The sequence below is a fragment of the Salvelinus alpinus genome, chromosome 28, assembly GCF_045679555.1.
Source record: "Salvelinus alpinus chromosome 28, SLU_Salpinus.1, whole genome shotgun sequence".
NCBI lineage: Eukaryota > Metazoa > Chordata > Actinopteri > Salmoniformes > Salmonidae > Salvelinus > Salvelinus alpinus.
In genome coordinates this window covers 18,105,035-18,128,594 of record NC_092113.1, presented here as the reverse complement: position 1 = coordinate 18,128,594, position 23,560 = coordinate 18,105,035, and the positions used below count along the sequence as shown (strand labels likewise).

The 23,560-nt window shown below is 41.3% G+C and overlaps 1 protein-coding gene across 1 annotated transcript in view; it reads right to left on the bottom strand.

Moving 5' to 3' along the window:
* Positions 1 to 23,560, bottom strand: part of pex14 (peroxisomal biogenesis factor 14) — a 103,310-nt gene that overhangs the window by 34,259 nt on the left and 45,491 nt on the right. The window contains exons 3-4 of the mRNA XM_071371932.1: positions 23,195 to 23,279; positions 4,175 to 4,300 (exon numbers count right to left, since the gene is read on the bottom strand). Of these exons, the coding sequence (XP_071228033.1) occupies positions 4,175 to 4,300; positions 23,195 to 23,279 (211 nt within the window). The remainder of the gene's footprint in view (positions 1 to 4,174; positions 4,301 to 23,194; positions 23,280 to 23,560) is intronic.

The window sequence follows — 23,560 nt, the reverse complement described above, 5'->3', positions numbered from 1 at the left end:
TGTGTGGTGAGGGTGCTGGGGGAGTCATGTACCTGTATCTATAGTACATCAAGATGAACCATTGACCTAACATTCAATTCCAAATTCTATAGCAAGACTATTACCCCCTAGGACATGACAGTAAATACCATATTTCACGTAGGTGTATCACCAGGGCCTGCGTTATGGGCAGGCCTTAGGGGACCTAGCTCGCCCTACCGTACCTCCTTGCCCATCCAAATAAAATATTGAAATATTGATCATTTATTTGACCAAGACGCGCCGACAGAAAGACACATCAATCTCAGTTAAAGCATCCGAGCGAACGAAACTGCGCCCCTCTGTCTCAGTATGTGTAGACCACGTATCTGATGCTGTCCGGACCAATAGAGTATGGCATGTAATACTATTTCTGTCCAGACAGCATAAGATACATGGGCTACATAAAGAGGGGCGCTGTTTCACTCGCTCGGATGCTTTCTCCGGTGATATAGGTTCAGCAGAGACGAAGAGGCAAAGCGAGAGGGCTCACTCTCGCCAAAATCTGTCCACTATAAGCCCAATGCATTTCTATAGGAATAATATGCAGACCTAAGCTCGTCGCCTACATTCCCGCCTTTGGAACAAAGACTTCTGAGCGTATTTTCAATGTGTTTACACAGCGGGAAATGCAGAAGTATTTTCTTTTTTTCTATGATCAGCTTGTCAAAAAGCCCGATTGTCCATTCCATATTATCCATTTTACTTTGACCTGTCCTGTTTTTAGGATAGGCTGTTGTTTGTTAAAATGTAATCACATTTTTTATTTGATTGGGTGCCATTTAGGTTAGGTAGTTGATCAGAGAAACTTGTATGGATATAAAAAGTTTGTCTCATTACATTGTCTCTCCAGCCTGTAAACTACAGAAAAGGACACATGCTCTTTCTACCATATGCTATATCTGCTACATGATTTACGTTAGATTATTTTTTGGATGGAATGTTGGTGGAGTGCACAGCGATGCATCTCTCCAACAGCACCATGGAGAGGCACGCTGGGAATGGACAAGATAAATATTTAGCGTCCCTGCCACTTGTTGAGAGAAATTGTCATTGTTTTTGGGCAGAATTATGTGAGGTTTTATAATGTTGCTGGAGGTGCATCTTGGTCAATTTAGCTCAGAAAATGCTGCTCTCATCAATCTGCCGCCATGGGAGGCTGCCTAATCCTCCCTAATGAGTGGGCCAGCCCTGCACCCATTTAAAAAATGCGCGCACACATAGGAGTTCCCGTGAAAAAATGGTCCCACCTATGGAAATGAAATTCCCGTCCAACTGATTGGTTCTGGCGCCGGGTCTGTGTATTACACATTAAATGATCAGAGCATCCAGTTTTCGTGTCATTCTACAAGGGATTTGATTGATCTTATTGCTTTGCCACTTGTGTGATTTGCATGTCAAAAAACCCACTGCTGGTCTACTGTACATCGTCAAGGTGAAAAGGACGGTCCTCTCCTTGGTCAAGGGCACACGTCAACACAAATGCAGTGACTGCAGGAAGAACCGGCAACCTTTCCCATCAAAAATTCAAAATCACTCTCCCATTGCCCATATGGTATACCACATACATTTGAGTCATCATCAACATTATGGCTCCCGTGGATCGTCGCGTCTCGCTATAGCGTGCCGCTCGGCGGAGAGGCAGGCGGAAGAGTCCTTGAGGTGTATGGTTGACCCTGGCTACCCAGTAAACCTCTGCATCAACTGGGGGGTCTCGCCACTCACCAGTCTCTCCTCCACCTCTTAGGTCCCCCCATTACCTCGCTCTCCTCCTCATACTCTTCTCCCACCATCTCCATCTCTCCTTTTTTATTTGGTCACTTAAGCCATGGATGGAGCTCGAGTCTCCATCCCCCGTTTTTCCAATCTCCTCTCAAATTTATTGGGTTCAGAGGAGGCCTTCCTGTCCTTCCGCCGGTTGGAAATAGAGATCAGAGGATCCATTACTCCGACAGAGATGGATGCAGGCCCCTGTGTGGCGTCCCCATAACAAGGATATCAAAGAGAGGTAGCCCCCTCTTTTAGGCATGACCCCCGTACAAGACTCCCCGGCACTCACCTCATTATGCAGCTTCCCTTATAGCCATTTTGATATAAAAAAACCACTATGGAATGGTCCGAGCCAGAGCCCCTAACTACATGGCCAACCCATCAACATCACTTCCATTACAAAACATGAGATGCCGGGGGAGTCAAGGACAGTGCAGTAATAAATGAGGGTGGAATACATTGGGAATCATTGTCATACGGGTTAAGCAGTATGCGGACTTCATTCTGCATTGGTAAATCAGTGGACAGCACTCATAACCCATGCAGTAATAAAGATATAGGTTGTACCAGGGCATTGCTTAGGGTGAAACCCCCTGGTATGAAACATCGTTGGGAGAGATTTCACGTGATGGAGGGGCGACGATATTGGTGAAATAATTACTACGCGAGGCAAATGTGTTGCTTCTGCTACTGATAAGCACACTTATGATTGGAGTGAGGGTAAAAAGGTAAGAGTGCATGTTGACACAATGAATATTACATGTTGTGTAAAACCACCTTTTACACCCACATTCACTAACTTCCATCCACACTCCACTTTTACTGTAGCATCATGTCATGCAAATGGTCTTCTGTTTGCAGTTCATGGTATGTAAAGCGCCTCTTTTTTCAAATATTACAGAACATTGAATACTGTGAGTTACTGAGAATGATTTATTTCAGCTTTAGTTTCTTTCATCATATTCCCAGTGGGTCAGAAGTGTACATACACTCAATTAGTATTCGGTAGCATTGCCTTTAAATTTAACTTGGGTCAAACGTTTCGGGTAGCCTTCCACAAGCTTCTCACAATAAGCTGGATGAATTTTGGCCCATTCCTCCTGACAGAGCTGGTGTAACTGAGTCAGGTTTGTAGGCCTCCTTGCTCGCACAGGCTTTTTCAGATCTGCCCACAAATTTTCTATAGGAAGGAGGTCAGGACTTTGTGATGGCCACTCCAATACCTTGACTTTGTTGTCCTTAAGCCATTTTGCCACAATTTTGGAAGTATGCTTGGGGTCATTGTCCATTTGGAAGACCCATTTGCAACCAAGCTTTAACTTCCCGACTGATGTCTTGAGATGTTGCTTCAATATATCCACATAATTTTACTACCTCATGATGCCATCTATTTTGTGAAGTGCACCAGTCCCTCCTGCAACAAAGCAACCCCACAACATGATGCTGCCACCCCCGTGCTTCCTGGTTGGGATGGTGTTCTTCGGCTTGCAAGCCTCCCCCTTTTTCCTCCAAACACAACGATGGTCATTATGGCCAAACAGTTCTATTTTTGTTTCATCAGACCAGAGGACATTTCTCCAAAAAGTATGATCTTTGTCCCCATGTGCAGTTGCAGTAGTCTGGCTTTTTTATGGCGGTTTTGGAGCAGTTGCTTCTTCCTTGCTGAGTGGCCTTTAAGGTTATGTCGATATAGGACTCATTTTGTGGATATAGATGCTTTTGTACCTGTTTCCTCCAGCATATTCACAAGGTCCTTTGCTGTTGTTCTGGGATTGATTTGCACTATTTGCACCAAAGTACGTTTATCTCTAGGAGAACGCGTCTCCTTCCTGAGCGGTATGACGGCTGCATGGTCCCATGGTGTTTATACTTGCGTACTATAGTTTGTAATGATGAACGTGGTACCTTCAGGCTTTTGGAAACTACTCTCAAGGATGAACCAGACTTGTAGAGGACTACAATTGTATTTCTGAGGTCTTGGCTGATTTCTTTTGATTTTCCCATGATGTCAAGCAAAGAGGCACTGAGTTTGAAGGTAGGCCTTGAAATACCTCCACAGGTACACCTCCAATTGACTCAAATGATGTCAATTAGGCTATCAGAAGCTTCTAAAGCCATGACATAATTTTCTGGAATTTTCCAAGCTGTTTAAAGGCACAGTCAACTTAGTGTATATAAACTTCTGACCCAGTGGAACTGTGATACAGTGAATTATAAATGAAATAATCTGTCAGTAAACAATTGTTGGAAAAATTGTCCTAACCGACTTCTGGAGTGGTTTAAAAACGAGTTTTAATGACTCCAACCAAAGTGTATGTAAACTTCCGACTTCAACTGTATATATGTGTGTGCGCGTGTGTGTGCATGGAGGGGATGGTGTACTCACTGTAGGGTATAGGTGCCAGCTGGGGGGCAAGGAGAGGGTACTGGGGTCCCACAGGGGTAAGGGCCAGGGGCTCGTCAGTACTGCCCGAGCGCTGGATGGCAAGCTCAATCTCCTTATCAGTCAAACCTGGAACAGAACAGACATATACCACACAGGGTTTCATCAAAATGAAAGAAAAGTTATCTTGCAAATTCAGCAGGCTATGGTGTGAAATAGGCTATTAGAAGCGCTGTCTTTCTTTTATTACATATCGTTAATGCCGTCTTTGGTGTGCTTATCAATGCACAAGCACCTTTTTCCCCCCACTCCTATCAATAAAATAAATATATGATGTCATACAAAAGTTTTACTGTACGTGAAGCTTCAAATGCATCCGGTCATTACTAAATGTGTAATGTGATAGGTATTTTAATATTACTATTTTTTAACACAAAAAACATTTGATTATTAAAATATTTTGGTCTTCCTCAAATGAAAGGAATGATGACGCAATCTTTGCAAGAGGGAGGGAATCTGATTCCATTGGTCCTCAACTCACGGCTCAGACACTTCATTCAGGATGAATGGAGTTTGCCCGGAGTTAGCCAACGCTTCGTTGCCATAGAAATGTACCTGGCCAAACGAAGAGCAACATTCATGTGACTGGTTGAACTCAGAGTTGACCAAAGTTACCTCGCTCAGTAGCCCTTTACACTCACAGCCCCGGTCAGTCCGCATAGGGGTTGGAAATTGAAGATTTGGTCACCGATAAGCGCATAAATAGAACATGTTTCATGACCTGAAATAAAAGATCCCAGAAATGTCCTATATGCACAAAAAGCTTATTTCGCTCAAATTTTGTGCACAAATGTGTTTACAATACTGTTAGGGAGCATTTCTCCTTTGCCAAGATAATCCATCTACCTGACTGGTGTGATTAAACAGCATGATTATTACACAGGTGCACCTTGTGCTGGGGACAATAAAAGGCCACTAAAATGTGCAGTTTAGTCACACAACGCTACAGATGTCTCAAGTTTTGAGGGAGCGTGCAATTGGCATGCTGACTGCAGGAATATACAGCAGAGAATTTAATGTTAATTTCTCTACCATAAGCCGCCTCCAATGTCATTTTAGAGAATTTGGCAGTACGTTCAACCGGCCTCACAACCGCAGACCACGTGTATTTTTTATTTAATTTATTTAACTGGGTGGCGATGTGTGGGCTAGCGGTTTGCTGATGTCAACTTTGTGAACAGAGTGCCCCATGGTGGCGGTGGGGCTATGGTATGGGCAGGCCATTCATCCACCGCCATCACCTCATGTTTCAGCAGGGTAATGGACTGTCCCATGTCGCAAGGATCTGTACACAATTCTTGGAAGCTGAAAATGTCTCAGTTCTTCCATGACCTGCATACTCACCAGACATGTCACCCATTGAGCATGTTTGGGATGCTCTGGATCAACGTGTACAACAGCTTGTTCCAGTTCCTGCCAAATTTACCACGGAACCCGCACTTGAATGCACTCATGACTCCCATTCTAGGCGCACCAAAATTACAAATAGTTTTTTCCTGAAGTGCCTTGTGAAAGCCTAACACTGTAAGGTCGCATTTTATGACTTAGCTAGTCATGTTGGCAATAGAATAAGCTTTCAAATGATGCCCACCTGACCCAGATTGCGATTTATAGTGTATTTGGATTGCGTAAACAACAACAGTTATTGTGTGATGGTGGGGAGGCATGGCTATGTTCCAAACAAAAAACTATAAGTGTGCTTGCTTCAGTTCCTCAACGCCACAGCTAGGAGAGCAAAAAAAAAAACACTGAATAATTTAAGACTCTTTCTTTGAGTCATAAAAGTGCATTGAATTACTTAGGAACTGATCATTTCCCCATAATCTCCAAAGTGTTCTCTTTCAATTGCTACCATGGTTATGCATATACTTTTTATATTTATTCTGTTAGAAACATTTAAATTTGGCACTGTCCATGTAGGCCAATTCCCAAAAGAGTAAAGGGTTAACTCTTCAAACCTGATTTGTAGTACAGGGCTCTGGGCTGGCTTGGTTATGCTTCCACCATGGTAGCTGGAATTGTGCAGTAAAGAATCATGTAAAAATAAAATATCTTAGCTAGCACAGTACGGTTAGGGTACACCCTATAGTGTGAATCAGGCATTGGACAGCAGCTCTTCAGTTACCCAGACATCTGCCTACAGCAGACAGCAGAGCAGGATCAAACAAAGAAAGCTGAAACCCCGTTCTCACTAACGGCCACCAAAGGCAAAGAAAATCAGTCTGTCCACTTCTCCAGTTATATTTCCCAGGTGGAGATCTCATACACCCCAGACAGAGAAAATGCATTATTTTAATTTCCTCATTGTGATGTAAATGTATTACATAATTTTGCAAATGCCAATATAACTTAATCTTCAGATCTTTTTTAATGATTTTAGTGATGATTAAATTGCAAAGAGCTCCCTAATGGAGAATGGGAGGGGGCTGGGGGGAGTCTTATTTTATTTTGTGGACTGAAAGGATTTTATTTCCGTTGCCATATGCTTCCATGGGTATGTGTCTCGTCTTTAATGAGCATCATAATCTAAACAAAGACGAATAATTACAACTTTCAATGAGTGTCTGAAAAAAGGCTGGCGTTGTTCATTCCAAGATCAACCAAAACACAACAGTGGAGAACTAAAAACAAATATACTGACGTGACTCACTAGACAAAAGAACAGGGTCATGTTCAGTAGTACATACTGTAGCAAAACACTTTGCAGCAGAAAACGAAAACAAGCATCTCTTATTAGATACGTTCAGTTAAGTACCTCCCAATTTCAAAACTTTTCCTCCCTACTGAACACGACTTTAAACACTTCCAATCAGCTGGCTCCATTGAGGCTTGTTGCTGGGGAGAGGTATAAGGGCTAAGGTGTGGACCATAAGGCGCTTTCCTCTGTATTGCAATGTGTAGCATCACCGGTTAGCTCCTGCTACCATTTTACCTCCATTTCCCCATGTGATTTCCCTGAGTGTGCTACTGGGCTTCCTGGGTTTCCCTTCCTCCTGCCTTCTGACAGAAAATCCCCATTGCTGAGATGGCCTTTTAACTTGGGCCATTCCCCTGGGCTTTGGACCATTCTACTCCACACAGCAGGCCTCCCTGCAGTGCTGTGTCATCCCAAATGGCACCCTATTTCCTATTTAGTGCATTATGTTTAGGGCGCTGGTCAAAAGAAGTGCACTAAATAGGGAATAGGATGCCATTTGGTATGCACTCCTGAGTTGCAAGAGAGCCAAGGGGGATGAGGTGTGCTTCAATTGAGACTGCTATTCTTATTTGCTGTACTATACAGGGCTGTGGGAATGGTGGAGAGATGAGAAGAGGGTTGAGAGATGAGAAGAAGCGATTTGTTGAGCCATCTGTATACACATCAGAGTCTGAAATACATGTGGAGCTAATCATTACAATATCAACATGTGTTGTGTGACATTAACACACACACACCATTTCTTCTATTAAATGTATATGAAATGAGAAAGCAATGACTGCCTGTTAACCAAATCATTTGAGAAACATTGTGTCACCCAAGTACCTGTGTGAGTGTGATGCAGAAGACTCATAATTGCGGTCCCAAAAGGTGTCAAATGAGCATTTACTGCCCATCTACAGACCCATCTTGATGAACAAGAATCAACCACAATCTAGCCCTCTTTTTGACATCTTCATGAGGGGCTCTAAAAGTTTTTGGAGAATCAACATGTGTGATGCTGAGAGGCACCTACAGTATTTAAATGCTCCAAGGGCTTCAAATGGCCATGAAAATTGTTGAATAATTTAAGGCAAATATTGGCCAGCCTGTCGTCAATGGCGGGCCCTGAGTGCCAGGAAGTGGCCACCGCCATGTGCTGAGCTCGTGCAGTCAGGCTGCACTGTCCAATAAGCAATAATGTGTCCCTGAACTCCGGATTCATCTGACCACAGCAGACACAACGGTGGCAGATTATTGAGTGAGACAAGCAAGGGCAGCATCCTGAATGGCACCCTATGCACTAGTTTTGACCTGGGTCCCTACAGGCCCTGGTCAAAAGTAGTGCACTATACTGTATATAGGGAACAGGGTGCCATTTGGGGCACAAACCCATATCTCCATTTCGCCATAGAATGAAAAAACATGTTTTAGTACCCTGGGAGAGGTTCCCATTTTCCCTTTTCACCTTGAAATGTAGAGTTTCTCCAAAATAACTTCTATAAAATGTCCTCTTAAAAATATGTGCATGTTAATGGTGTTGGACCTCTTTAATGTTGTTGTGTGCGCAGCACTATGAAAGGGCTTATTTACTTTACATCAAAATAAAATGCATGGAAATTCATAAAGCTGTTTGGTTTTCTTGTCGAATTAAAGCTTGCTCCACTATTGTGTGCTGTGATCCGTTGATTGTTCAGAAAAAGGCGACGACAAATGAAAGACACCTCATATCCATTTAGAAAAGAGAGAACAAGGTGAAACAGATTTTTACATATAAAAGGAAAAGCCTACAAAAAAGGCTTGCGGAAATTTATTATGGGTTTCCAAACCTGTGGAATGACCCCTGGACCCCCATTTCGGATCGACCTGGCGAGGAGATGAATTTTTTAAAACATAAATTACATCTAATGACGACACCGTAAAAAAGAACAATAATGGAAAGCTATTCTGTATTTCATTATACTGTATTTGGTGCACCTGATACACGCCGCGCCTGTTTATGAGTCGCCGTATTAGCAGATGCTCAGCCGAAGCATTTGCTGTGACCTTGCCATTCTCATTGGGGCATGAAATTACGGTGCTGGCACCTCGATATTACAGCTATAAATACTGTAAACCGCATATCTGGCCTACGTTTTCTATTGTCTTTCAACATAAACCTGATCGGTATTTATTTAAAGGAAAACCCATTGCTCGTCACATTATTTACGCCTCTATTTTCAGTAGGCTCTTATTCTCAGGGCATTTTTTTAAGGGCAAAGGAGGCGGCGAGGCCCAGCCACCATAAAACACATTTCTCCAATTCTGGCACATCTGAACTTTATGGGTTAAGACCCGGCCCGGACAGCCAATTATAAAAATTGCTTACTAAAATATTTTGGGTGCTAAAAGGTGAATGCTTTTTTACTGTCCTACAAGGTGAATTATTAAGTTGCCCTTGAACGAAAATTACTTATATTATGAATATGAATCTTTTTAAATATATGTCAGGGGTCATAAATAGATGGAGGTCAATGGGTTATTGAAAGCCGGAGTGCAACTTTAACCTGTTTCTCATGCTGTGCTGGAGGAGATTCTAGTCATGTCATTTGGTGTCCCCGAGAATGGCACTATTGCTGCTTGAAAATGGCATGCCCTAAATAATGACCACTCTCATAGCTTATTCATTTATGTATTAAAAAAGAAGACTCTCCTCTCATTTCCCTGCTTTATCGCCTTGTACTGATGACAAAGTGGGAGAGAGCCGGGGCTAGGTGGCGCCGTGGAGTAATTTATAACCACATCAATCCCTTTACCTTCTATGCAGGCCTTGGTCATTGCCATTTTTGTCCGAGAGGTGAGTCGCATAACCCCACTTGCAAACAACATCCTATTAATATCTGGAATGATGAACCTTATCCTTACCCTTCATATCAATAATGGTAATCAAATGGTAATCCTATGTTCCCCATGACCCTCTATCAATGGCCCACTACTCAGGGTGAAACCTATTATATATAGTTACCTGCTGTATTACTTCTTCAGCTTATTGAGCCAAACAACTACTGGAAGCTTATTTTCAGAATAAAAATAACTGTTTTTTTTAACACCCTTATTTTAAAAAGTCTATATGATTATTCTGAATATGATGCCACAGTAGACATATCCCCAGTCTACCAGTCATTTTGCAACGTAATCAGGGCAGTTACTGCTTCCCTTCTGGACATGTATCAGTCTCAGCTAAAGGCCTGCTTTCAAAACATGTCGAAAAAAGGCTAAGGGGTGCTTTCACTGTTGCCGAAATTAGATTATTTTTGTCATTACATGTAGCCTACGTGTGCACTTGCTAGTTGCAAAGGGAAAATCGTTGTGCCAAAATGAGGCACAGAGCTCTTCAGGTGCTGCAACTGTTAATTGTGGGGCCTAGATAGCGCAACAGCCAATATGAGTCAGGAATACATTACAACTCATTACAAAAGAGAAAACATAACTTTTAGATGGCAATTTCCCCCAAATCGTGCCTGCTGTGATTGGAAAAACAACCATTGATGCGGACTATGTGGACTTATTCATATTGACCCAAAGGGGGGGTCGTTAAGCCTATGTACTGTTTATGGCACTATATAGCTTGGCACTGATTATATCCCTTATTTTGCATGTAAGTAGGGACAACATGAGTGGTCTATTATTCACTATATCAAGTCAAACGAAGGTGGAAAGGATCCTTTTGTAAATACCCCTCTGTGCATGCTGTAGGTTTAACGTTCAAGATCTCAAAACAAGTCAACTACCTGACACATAGCCTTCAGCGAACATGCATAATTACATATTGATCTAAAAATACCTATTTTTACTAGTTCTGGAGTGTCTAAGTTTCTAACATCTCCTAGAATAAGATATTTTAGATACTTTATTAATCGAAGAGTCATATCGGGGCTGTGAGAAATACTTCAGCACATTTCCCATTCATTCAGTGACATTGACCGTATGCAAAACACAAAATGACATTTTTTTCTATGCATATTGAAATAGACCACATTATTAGGATCTCCTTGGGGGGAAAAAAGCTGAGAAATAACAAGAGGCATCCTTCAGCGTAGATTAGGGCACAAATCTGAAAGGAAATAATAATGTGGAGGCGAGATTATTGTGTAAAGAATCTGCAACATGCAATCAAAGTGTGCCCTGTTTTCCCCTTCATCAGCTGGCCAGCATAAGTACTGGCAGAGAGAGGAATCCAATTTAAATTCCACTCTACCGGGTGATGGTATTGTTTCATTTTATGTGTGCTTTGACATTTCTGCCTGTTAATATAGAGTAAAATCGGGAAGTATTTACATAAATATGACATTAAACTCTATTAGAAATTAAGAGTGACATATATTTGTGCTCATAGCAGAAGGGAGGAGGTAATTGAGTTCCAGGGTCAAAAGGTTGAGAGAAGTGTTTGGTAGGCTGTGGATACATGGAGAGAGGAGGAGGCAGTGACTATTGGACTGTCATCTTGTCCATCATCATGTTTGCCTTTGCTCGTAAAGGATGAGACAGACAACGGGCCAATAGTCACCACATTCATTGGTATGGGGTGTGGCCTTCTGCAAATGAAATAGGGTTTGACTCATTTCAATGCTGCTCTTACATGTGAATGTAGGCCTGTTCGTGAATAGTTTTTTTAGCAGAATAAGTGACAAACACCTTTAATAAGAATATACAGTTATTATGAAAGTATATTCTCTAACTGAACATAACATAAAAATGTCAATGAACAATTTACCTTTATTTAACTAGGATTTAACTAGTTAAATAAATATTTAAATAAGAACAAATTCTTATTTTCAATGACGGCCTAGGAACAGTGAGATAACTGCCTTATTCAGGGGCAGAACGACAGATTTTTACCTTGTCAGCTCAGGGATTCGATCTTGCAACCTTTCGGTTACTACGCCCTAACCACTAGGCTACCTGCCGATCCCTTAAAAAAAAAAAATCATTAGCTTGCTTCTGACTTACCTAGGATGTTGTCTTTTCAACCGAACCGTTTTACATATCTGTTAGCTGGTTATTTAGCAAAATCCAGAATAATCTGATTAGCATTTTTTATTTTTTTATTTAGCAATGCTAGTGAAAACGGATTGTACCAGTTAGCGAGGCATTCAAAAGCATGATTAAAGCAGGAATGGTTCAATTCTGCGTTTCTTACTAATGAAAGCAGAGCTGTTTCTCCACGCTTTTGAATGAACCACTAACTGATGCAATCCACTTCCAGTAGTATTGCTACATTATCCAAAAATGCTAACCAGGAGATTCTGGACATTGTTGAACCAACTAACAAATGTAAAAATGGTTTCGACAGTAAGTCAGTCAACACCCTAGGTAAATAAAAGATACAACTTAAAAAAAAGTTAACTATCACCATAAACTTTAAATATGCCTTTAAGCCACATTAGCTAATTGTTATGTTACCAGTAGGCACCAGTGGCTAAAATGTTGTAAGAGAATTCTAAATTCTAACCCACTGACTTTGAATTGAGTCTGTTCTTCTGAACATTCCAGATCAACATCAATTGACATTTAGAAATGTTCTTGATATGATTTCAAATTCTAATAGTAGAGAAAATAGTGAACAATTAGTACAGTTTACTTTCCCCCTATCATGATGGGAAAGGATTCAAAACAGCATGACAATGATTTGAGATTCAAATATGTTTTAGTCTTATTTCAAACCATTTGATATACAATAGGACATATCACATGAAAGACACATTTTACCCCTTGAAGAAAATGTACTTTGTAATAATATGAGAATTCTATCTTGTGTTGATAAGGTTTTAATAACCTCTGCATTCTGCATACCTAATCAATGAGTCTTGCAAATAAAGCAGGCAACATCATCAAACGTATGCCTATTATGCGGACCTTTCTGGCTCTGAGCTTTCTTTATCTGAAACTCTACCCCCCAAAATATGTGAGAAATCTAACAAGAGCGAGAATGATGGGCATAACTCATTGGGAAGTCTTCTGCAATAACATGAATAAGGGCAAGGTGAACTTGCTTCAGTGAACTCAGCAGGACCATGAAAAAAGGAACATTTTATATGAAATTTAATAAACTGAAATTGGTTTAAGATTAGTCAGCACTTTGTCTAGAATATTAGTTTCCCTCCTACCCTTCAACACATGCAAGGAGCTCACAAAGTGATACAGCATTGTGACATAATTACATTGTTCAAGGTGAAGCTCAGTAGAAATGGCTTTTTGCTTACAAGGCAATTTGAGAACATGCACATTTACAAATATCATAGTAACCTGGTGCTACTCAAAGGCAGTCCAGGGAAAAGAAACCAAAAGAAAACAACACTTGCTTCAATCCAATTTTGGGGTCACAGGGAAAAAGAACCTGGACCGACTGATGTCTGCTTAGCAATATTACCGTCGGGGTGTGAATTGGCTGAAGTGCTCTCTATTGGTAACATTACCATATACACTGAACAGAAATATAAACGCAACATGTAACAATTTCAAAGATTTTAAGGAAATCAGGCAATTGAAATCAATTCATTAGGATCTAATCTATGGCTTTCACATGACTTGGAATACAGATATGAATGTGTTGGTCACATATACAGTACCTTTTAAAAGATAGGGGCGTGGATCAGAAAAACAGTCAGTATCTGGTGTGACCACAATTTGCCTAACGCAACGCGACACCTTCTCATTAAGCTGTTGATTGTGGCCACACTCCTCTTCAATGGCTGTGCGAAGTTGCTAGATATTGGCGGGAACTGGAACACGCTGTCGTACACGTCAATCCAGAGCATCCCAAACATGCACAATGGGTGACATGTCTGGCGAGCATGCAGGCAATGAAAGAACTGGGACATTTTCAGCTTCCAGGAATTGTGTACAGATCCTTGCGATATGGGGCTGCGCGTTATCATGCTGAAACAAGAGTTGATGGGGGCTGATGAATAGCATGACAATGGGCCTCAGGATCTCGTCACGGTATCTCTGTGCATTCAAATTGCCATCGATAAAATGAAATTGTGTTCGTTGTCCGTAGTTTATGCCTGCACATACCACAACCCCATCGCCACCATGGGGTACTCTGTTCACAACGTTGACATCAGCAAACCGCTCAACCACATGATGCCATACATGCTGTCTGCCATCTGCCAGGTACAGTTGATACTGGGATTCAACCGTAAAGAGCACATTTCTCCAGTGTGCCAGTGGCTATTGAAGGTGAGCATTATCTCCCACTGAAGTCATATACGATGCCAAACTGCAGTCAGGTCAAGACCCTGGTGAGGACGACGAGCACGCAGATGAGCTTCCCTGAGACAGTTTCTGACAGTTTGTGCAGAAATTCTTCAGTTGTGCAAACCCACAGTTTCATCAGCTGTCCAGGTGGCTGGTGTCATATGTTCCCGCAGGTGAAGAACCGATTGTGGAGGTCCTGAACTGGCGTGATTACACATGGTCTGCAGTTGTGAGGCCGGTTGGACGTACTGCCAAATACTCTAAAACGAAGTTGGAGGCAGCTAATAGTAGAGAAATGAACATTAAACTCTCTGGCAACAGGTCTGGTGGACATTCCTGCAGTCAGCATGCCAATTGCACGCTTCCTCAAAACTTGAAACATCTGTGGCATTGTGTTGTGGCAAAACATCACATTTGAGTGGCCTTTTATTGCCCCCAACACAAGGTGCACCTGTGTAATGATCATGCGGTTTAATCAGTTTATTGATATGCCACTACTGTCAGATGGATGGATTATTTTGGCAAAGGCGTAATGCTTACTAACAGGGATGTAAATACATTTGAGAGAAATAAGCTTATTGTGCATATGCAAAATTTATGGGATCTTTTATTTCAGCTCATGAAACTTGGGACCAATATTTTACATGTGTTTATATTTTGATCATCATCCCTCAAGCATGTCCAAATGACTTTTTTGCCCAAAGACGAAACGTGCCAGGTTGTGTGTTTTATGTTTTCTCCCAATCTCTTGTGGATCCATGTGCCTTTACTATTTCAGTACTTAAATGACTAAAACCAGATAGAAAAGTATGAAGAAAAGATAATGGACCTATATATGTTTTAAATAAGATCATATTTGAGAACTAATAATCACCAAAATACAAGCTAAATAGTCAAGGAGAATCTAAAATAAAATAAAAACTATGCATTCAGGAGTATTTTTGTCATGGCATGGGGCCCCATTTGATTTTGTTACAATGTTTATAATGTGACCCATGGCAAAATGTGTAGAATTGCAAGAAATTAGTTTTAAAACCGCAAAAATGGGTCACTGCAGTCAACTGGAGGGCCTCCAAAATGTTATGTCAGCGACCATTACCATTGGCCAGGCCCATGACCCTGCCCCCAAACATTTATTTATTGCACAGAATAGAATAGGTTGACCTTTGTACTATGGGGGATAGTACAGTCGTGGCCAAAAGTTTTGAGAATGACACAAATATTAATTTTCAAAGTCTGCTGCTTCAGTGTCTTTAGATATTTTTGTCAGATGTTACTATGGAATACTGAAGTATAATTACAAGCATTTCATAAGTGTCAAAGGCTTGTATTGACAATTACATGAAGTTGATGCAAAGAGTCAATATTTGCAGTGTTGACCCTTCTTTTTCAAGACCTCTGCAATCTGCCCTGGCATGCTGTCAATTAACTTCTGGGCCACATCCTGACTGATGGCAGCCCATTCTTGCATAATCAATGCTTGGAGTTTGTCAGAATTTGTGGGTTTTTGTTTGTCCACCCGCCTCTTGAGGATTGACCACAAGTTCTCAATGGGATTAAGGTCTGGGGAGTTTCTTGGCCATGGACCCAAAATACCAATGTTTTGTTCCCCGAGCCACTTAGTTATCACTTTTGCCTTATGGCAAGGTACTCCATCATGCTGGAACAGGCATTTTTCATCAACAAACTGTTCCTGGATGGTTGGGAGAAGTTGCTCTCGGAGGATGTGTTGGTACCATTCTTTATTCATGGCTGTGTTCTTAGGCAAAATTGTGAGTGAGCCCACTCCCTTGGTTCAGAAGCAACCTCACACATGAATGATCTCAGGATGCTTTACTGTTGGCATGACACAGAACTGATAGTAGCGCTCACCTTGACTTCTCCGGGCAAGTTTTTTTCCGGATGCCCCAAACAATCGGAAAGGGGATTGATCAGAGAAAATGACTTTACCCCAGTCCTCAGCAGTCCAATCCCTGTACCTTTTACAGAATATCAGTCTGTCCCTGATGTTTTTCCTGGAGAGAAGTGGCTTCTCTGCTGCCCTTCTTGATACCAGGCCATCCTCCAAAAGTCTTCGCCTCACTGTGAGTGCAGATTCACTCACACCTGCCTGCTGCCATTCCTGAGCAAGCTCTGTACTGGTGGTGCCCCGATCCCGCAGCTGAATCAACTTTAGGAAAGTCCTGGCGCTTGCAGGACTTTCTTGGGCGCCCTGAAGCCTTCTTCACAACAATTGAACAGCTCTCCTTGAAGTACTTGATGATCCGATAAATGGTTGATTTAGGTGCAATCTTACTAGCAGCAATATCCTTGCCTGTGAAGCCCTTTTTGTGCAAAGCAATGATGACGGCACCTGTGTCCTTGCAGGCAACCATGATTGACAGAGGAAGAACAATGATTCCAAGCACCACCCTCCTTTTGAAGCTTCCAGTCTGTTATTCGAACTCAATCAGCATGACAGAGTGAACTCCAGCCTTGTCCTCGTCAACACTCACACCTGTGTTAACGAGAGAATCACTGACATGATGTCAGCTGGTCCTTTTGTGGCAGGCTGAAATGTAGTGGAATTTTTTTGGGGGGATTCAGTTCATTTGCATGGTAAAGAGGGACTTTGCAATTAATTGCAATTCATCTGATCACTCTTCATAACATTCTGGAGTATATGCAAATTGCCATCATACAAACTGGGGCAGCAGACTTTGTGAAAATTAATATTTGTGTCATTCTCAAAACTTTTGTCCACAACTGTATGTAAACTTCCGACTTCAACTGTATATACTCACTACCGTTCAAAAGTTTGGGGTCAGTTAGAAATATGCTTGTTTTCCATGAAAACATACATGAAATGAGATGCAAAATGAATAGGAAATTTAGTCAAGACGTTGACAAGGTTATAAATAATGTTTTTTTATTTAAATAATTGTGTCCTTCAAACTCTGTTTTCTTTGGTCAAGCTGCTCCCACAACAGCTCAATAGGGTTGAGATCCGGTGACTGTGCTGGCCGCTCCATTATAGACAGCATACCAGCTGACTGCTTCTTCCCTAAATAGTTATTGCATAGTTTGGAGCTGTGCTTTGGGTCATTGTCCTGTTGTAGGAGGAAATTGGCTCCAATTAAGCGCCGTCCACAGGGTATGGCATGGCGTTGCAAAATGGAGTGACAGCCTTCCTTCTTCAAGATCCCTTTTACCCTGCATACATCTCTCACCTTACCACCACCAAAGCACCCCCAGACCATCACATTGCCTCCACCATGCTTGACAGATGGCGTCAAGCACTCCTCCAGCATCTTTTCATTTTTTCTGCATCTCATGAATGTTCTTCTTTGTGACCCGAACACCTCAAAATTAGATTTGTTTGTCCATAACACTTATTTATTCTTCTGTCCAGTGTCTGTGTTCTTTTGCCCATCTTAATCTTTTCTATTTATTGGCCAGTCTGAGATATTGCTTCTTTTTTTTTTACTCTGCCTAGAAGGCCAGCATCCCTGAGTCATCTCTTCACTGCTTTTTGCGGGTACTATTTAATGAAGCTGCCAGTTGAGGACTTGTGAGGCGTCTGTTTCTCAAACTATACACTAATGTACTCGTCCTCTTGCTCAGTTGTGCACCAGGGCCTCCCACACTTTCTTTTCTGGTTAGAGCCAGTTTGCACTGTTCTGTGAAGGGAGTAGTACACAGCGTTGTACGAGATCTTCAGTTTCTTGGCAATTTCTCGCATGGAATAGCCTTCATTTCTCAGCACAAGAATAGACTGACGAGTTTCAGAAGAAAGTTCTTTGTTTCTAGACATTTTGAGCCTGTAATCGAACCCACAAATGCTGATGCTCCAGATACTCAACTAGTCCAAAGAAGGTCAGTTTTATTGCTTCTTTAAATCAGCACAACAGTTTTCATCTGTGCTAACATAATTGCAAAAGGGCTTTCAAATGATCAATTAGCCTTCTCAAATTATAAACTTGGATTAGCTAACACAACGTGCCATTGGAACACAGGAGTGATGGTTGCTGATAATGGGCATCTGTACGCCTATGTATATATTCCATAAAAAAAAAAAACCCGTTTCCAGCTACAATAGTCATTTACAACATTAACAATGTCTACACTGTATTTCTGATCAATTTGATGTTAATTTAAAATCTTTCAAAAACAAGGACATTTCTAAGTGACCCCAAACTTTTGAAGGGTAGTGTATATAAAACAGTGGACTGCATTTTGACTTTACCCTTTGCCAAAGTTAAAAAAAAATTGCATTGTTTAGGAGTGTAAGGGTAAGAGCGAATTGAGTTATTGCACATGTGCACTTCACAGAGTAGGTGTTCCCTAACGGAAATATTCAAATAAATGCTAGAACCCGCCAATCGGATCGCACTAGCGCGTGCTTGGCACTGCCTACCTCCTTGCTTGTTCTGCCCACTATGATACATTTGCTCCCATTGGAAACAACAGGCTCTCATCTATATCGGGTTAGTTATAAAAATCTTTGGTGCGAGCATCAAACAAACAAAGGATATCAAAGAAGAAAAGAAAGTGGATACATTTATTCTCATGAAGAGTGTAGTAAATGGCACTGGATTAAGAATAGTCCTTAGTTGCTGCTAATGAGAAGCACAAAGCAAGTACATTTCAAAAGATATTGGAAGTCATTATAGCCTGCTGATGTGTGTAGTAGCAGCCGGCAACAATGGATTTGGTTTCGGGTTACCTCTGGTCATGGAGCTTTTAGGCTCACTTTTCACTGCTTTGCTGCTCTAATGATAGAAGCCAAATCCCTGAGCTCTTACTATGAATTAGTCCCCAAGTAAACAACTGTTTTGAAAAGAGGGCTCATAAAGAAAATGGGCTCATAAACAAGCAGTGATCAGTTGTAGAACAATCTAAGCCAATGTCCTGGGTGCCACTGCCAACAATTCATGAACTACTTAAGGGCCCAAGCCATCTCAATCATTAAAAAGTCAGTGCAGCTTGTGAAGTTGGGGTGTCTTTCTTATTTTCTGGTTGATTTAAATATTGACTGGCTATCATCAAGCTGCCCACTCAGAAAAAAACTTCAAACCGTAACCAGTGCCTGCAACCTGGTTCAGGTTGTCAGTCAACCTACCAGGGTAGTTACAAACAGCACAGGAATTAAATCTTCAACATTTATTGATCACATCTTTACTAACGCTGCAGATATTTGCTTTAAAGCAGTGTTCAAATCCATAGGATGTAGTTATCACAATATATTACATAATAATATAATAGCCATATCTAGGAAAAGCAAAGTTCCAAAGGCTTGGCCTAATGTAGTGTATAAGAGGTCATACAAGACGTTTTGTTGTGATTCCTATGTTGACGATGTAAAGAATATTTGCTGGTCTGTGTTGCGCAATGAGGAGCAAACAGATGCTGCACTTGACGCATTTATGAAACTACTTATTCCAGTTACTAATAAGCACGCACCAATTAAGAAAATGACTGTAAAGACTGTTAAATCCCCTTGGATTGATGAGGACTTAAAAAATTGTGTTGTTGAGAGGGATGATGCAAAAGGTATGGTATTTAAGTCTGGCAGCTCAACTGATTGGCAAACGTACTGTAAATTAAGAAATCATGTGACTGAACTAAATAAAAAGAAACTACACTTTGCAACAAAGATAAATTACAGTTGAAGTCGGAAGTTTACATACACTTAGGTTGGAGTCATTAAAACTTGTTTTTCAACCACTCCACAAATTAAATGTTAACAAACTATAGTTTTGGCAAGTAGGTTAGGACATCTGCTTTGTGCATGACACAAGTAATTTTCCCAACAATTGTTTACAGACAGATTATTTCACTTATAATTCACTGTATCGCAATTCCAGTGGGTCAGAAGTTTACACACACTAAGTTGACTGTGCCTTTAAACAGCTTGGAAAATTTCAGAAAATGATGTCATGGCTTTAGAAGCTTCTGATAGCCTAATTGACATCATTTGAGTCAATTGGAGGTGTACCAGTGGATGTATTTCAAGGCCTACCTTCAAACTCAGTGCCTCTTTGCTTGACATCATGGGAAAATCAAAAGAAATCAGCCAAGACATCAGAAAATAAATTGTAGACCTCCACAAGTCTGGCTCATCCTTGGGAGCAATTTCCAAAAGCCTGAAGGTACCACGTTCATCTGTACAAACAATAGTACGCAAGTATAAACACCATGGGACCACGCAGCCGTCATACCGCCCAGGAAGGAGACGTGTTCTGTCTCCTAGAGATGAACGTACTTTGGTGCGAAAAGTGCAAATCATCCCCAGAACAGCAAAGGACCTTGTGAAGATGCTTGAGGAAACAGGTACAAAAGTATCTATATCCACAGTAAAATTAGTCCTATATCGACATAACCTGAAAGGCCGCTCAGCAAGGAAGAAGCCACTGCTCCAAAACCGCTATAAAAAAGCCAGACTACGGTTTGCAACTGCAAACAAAGAACGTACTTTTTGGAGAAATGTCCTCTGGTCTGATGAAACAAAAATAGAACTGTTTGGCCATAATGACCATCGTTATGTTTGGGGGAAAAAGGGGGAAGCTTGCAAGCCGAAGAACACCATCCCAACCGTGAAGAACAGGGGTGGCAGCATCATGTTGTGTGGGTGCTTTGCTGCAGGAGGGCCTGGTGCACTTCACAAAATAGATGGCATCATGAGGTAGTAAAATGATGTGGATATATTGAAGCAACATCTCAAGACATCAGTCGGGAAGTTAAGGCTTGGTCGCAAATGGGTCTTCCAAATGGACAATGACCCCAAGCATACTTCCAAAATTGTGGCAAAATGGCTTAAGGACAACAAAGTCAAGGTATTGGAGTGGCCATCACAAAGACCTGACCTCAATCCTATAGAAAATGTGTGGGCAGAACTGAAAAAACGTGTGCGAGCAAGGAGGCCTACAAACTTGACTCAGTTACACCAGCTCTGTCAGGGGGAATGGGCCAAAATTCACCCAACTTATTGTGGGAAGCTTGTGGAAGGCTACCCGAAATGTTAGACCCAAGTTAAACAATTTAAAGGCAATGCTACCAAATACTAATTGAGTGTATGTACACTTCTGACCCACTGGGAATGTGATGAAAGAAATAAAAGCTGAAATAAATCATTCTCTCTACTATTATTCTGACATATCACATTATTAAAATAAAGTGGTGATCGCACACACTTTTTCAGTTCTTCTTGAGGTCAGGGCTTTGTGATGGCCACTCCAATACCTTGACTTCGTTGTTCTTAAGCCATTTTGCCACCACTTTGGAAGTATGCTTGGGGTCAGTGTACTTTGTGAAGTGCACCAGTCCCTCCTGCAGCAAAGCACCACCACAACATGATGCTGCCGCCCCGTGCTTCACAGTTGGGATGGTGTTCTTCGGCTTACAATCCTCCCCCTTTTTCCTCCAAACATAACGATGGTCATTATGGCCAAACAGTTCTATTTTTGTTTCATCAGACCAGAGGACATTTCTCCAAAAAGTATGATCTTTGTCCCATGTGCAGTTGCAAACCGTAGTCTGGTGGTTTTGGAGCAGTGGTTTCTTCCTTGCTGAGCGGCCTTTCAGGTTATGTCGATATAGGACTCGTTTTACTGTGGATATAGATACTTTTGTACCTGTTTCCTCAAGCATCTTCACAAGGTCCTTTGCTGTTGTTCTGGGATTGATTGGCACTTTTCGCAACAAAGTACGTTCATCTCTAGGAAACAGAACGCGTCTCCTTCCTGAGCGGTATGATGGCTGTGTGGTCCCATGGTGTTTATACTTGCGTACTATTGTTTGATTTTCCCATGATGTCAAGCAAAGAGGCACTGAGTTTGAAGGTAGGCCTTGAAATACATCCATAGGTACACCTCCAATTGACTCAAATGATGTCAATTAGCCTATCAGAAGCTTCTAAAGCCATGACATAATTTTCTGGAATATTCCAAGCTGTTTAAAGGCACAGTCAACTTACTGTATGTAAACTTCAGACCCACTGGAATTGTGATACAGTGAATTATAAGTGAAATAATCTGTCTGTAAACAATTGTTGGAAAAATGACTTGTGTCATGCACAAAGTAGATGTCCTGACCGACTTGCCAAAACTATAGTTTGATAACAAGACATTTGTGGAGTGGTTGAAAAACGAGTTTTAATGACTCCAACCTACACATGGATTTACTACTGTAGAAATTAGGTAGTGGTGGAGTAGGGGCTTGAGGGCACACAGTGTGTTGTGAATGTATTGTAATGTTTTTAAAATTGTATAAACTGCCTACATTTTGCTGGACCCAGTAGCTGTTGCTTTGGCAGCAGCTAATGGGGATCCATAATAAATATAAATATGTAACCTATGGATTAGGGGTAGTGCATATTAAAAAGAGAGATAAGACAACTCGCTGATGCTGTTCGCTGGGAGCATAACATTTCTTACAGTAGACAAACAGACATATGATCATATCTAATAATCATAATGTATTGTACTAAGAAACTGATGAGCCGGCAAACGGACTCCCTCTCCCTATCTAATTCCACCTTCTAATGTCGTACCTCATATTTATGGTAACGGCTAAATTAAGTAAAAGGCTTAAAAATGCTGAAAGGTAATATCATTGACAATTCCATTGAAAGTGCAGGAGGGTTTGTCAATATTAATTTTCCTGAGCCCAAAGAAGCGCCCCGACGGGTGGGTCATTTATCCACAGAGCTTGAATCATGCACTCCGCAGCAAAATCGACCACGATCCAACGCCCGGGGCAAAGAGCTATGGCCTTGACCTTTGACCCCTAAAAGCCAACCAACCCCCCCCCCAAAACAACATTGCATGAACATCTCTGGCCAATGTCCATCAGATTCCCGGCTTCAGCATCAACATGGATTGTGTGAACATCAATGCATATAAAACGGATATACTGTAGAGGCCCTGTTGGGACTGATTAGGCTTTTGCATTTACATATGGTATTGAACAAATTTGAGAGACATTGCTGGGGATTTTCAATACAGTATTACAACAGTAATTAACTAGTATTTACATCAAAAACAACATGCGCCACAAACGTCGCTCACCTTTTTTCTTCAGGAAAACTTTTCTGGTTTCCAGTGGACTTTGACGGACTTTATGGTTCTGTAAAAATTTCACAGCTGTGGCAATCTGTGGAAGACAAAGAAAGAATGTAGAAAAGGTTGGATTTCAACTTCAAGAATACAAAGATTATCCATCTTATGGCTGTATACAACAGCAAACAAACATTCTCACTCAGTCTAGACAGAAGTGGTAGCCTAGATTTGTTAAAACCCAGACATGGTATAAATTGATTTGTTTGAAAGTCCCTTCTGAAAACTTCCCTGCATCGAGTATTAAGACCACCTGACCACTTTCTAGATAATTCCAGAGAATGACCAAATCAGCTGTTATAAAATTAGCCCATCAAA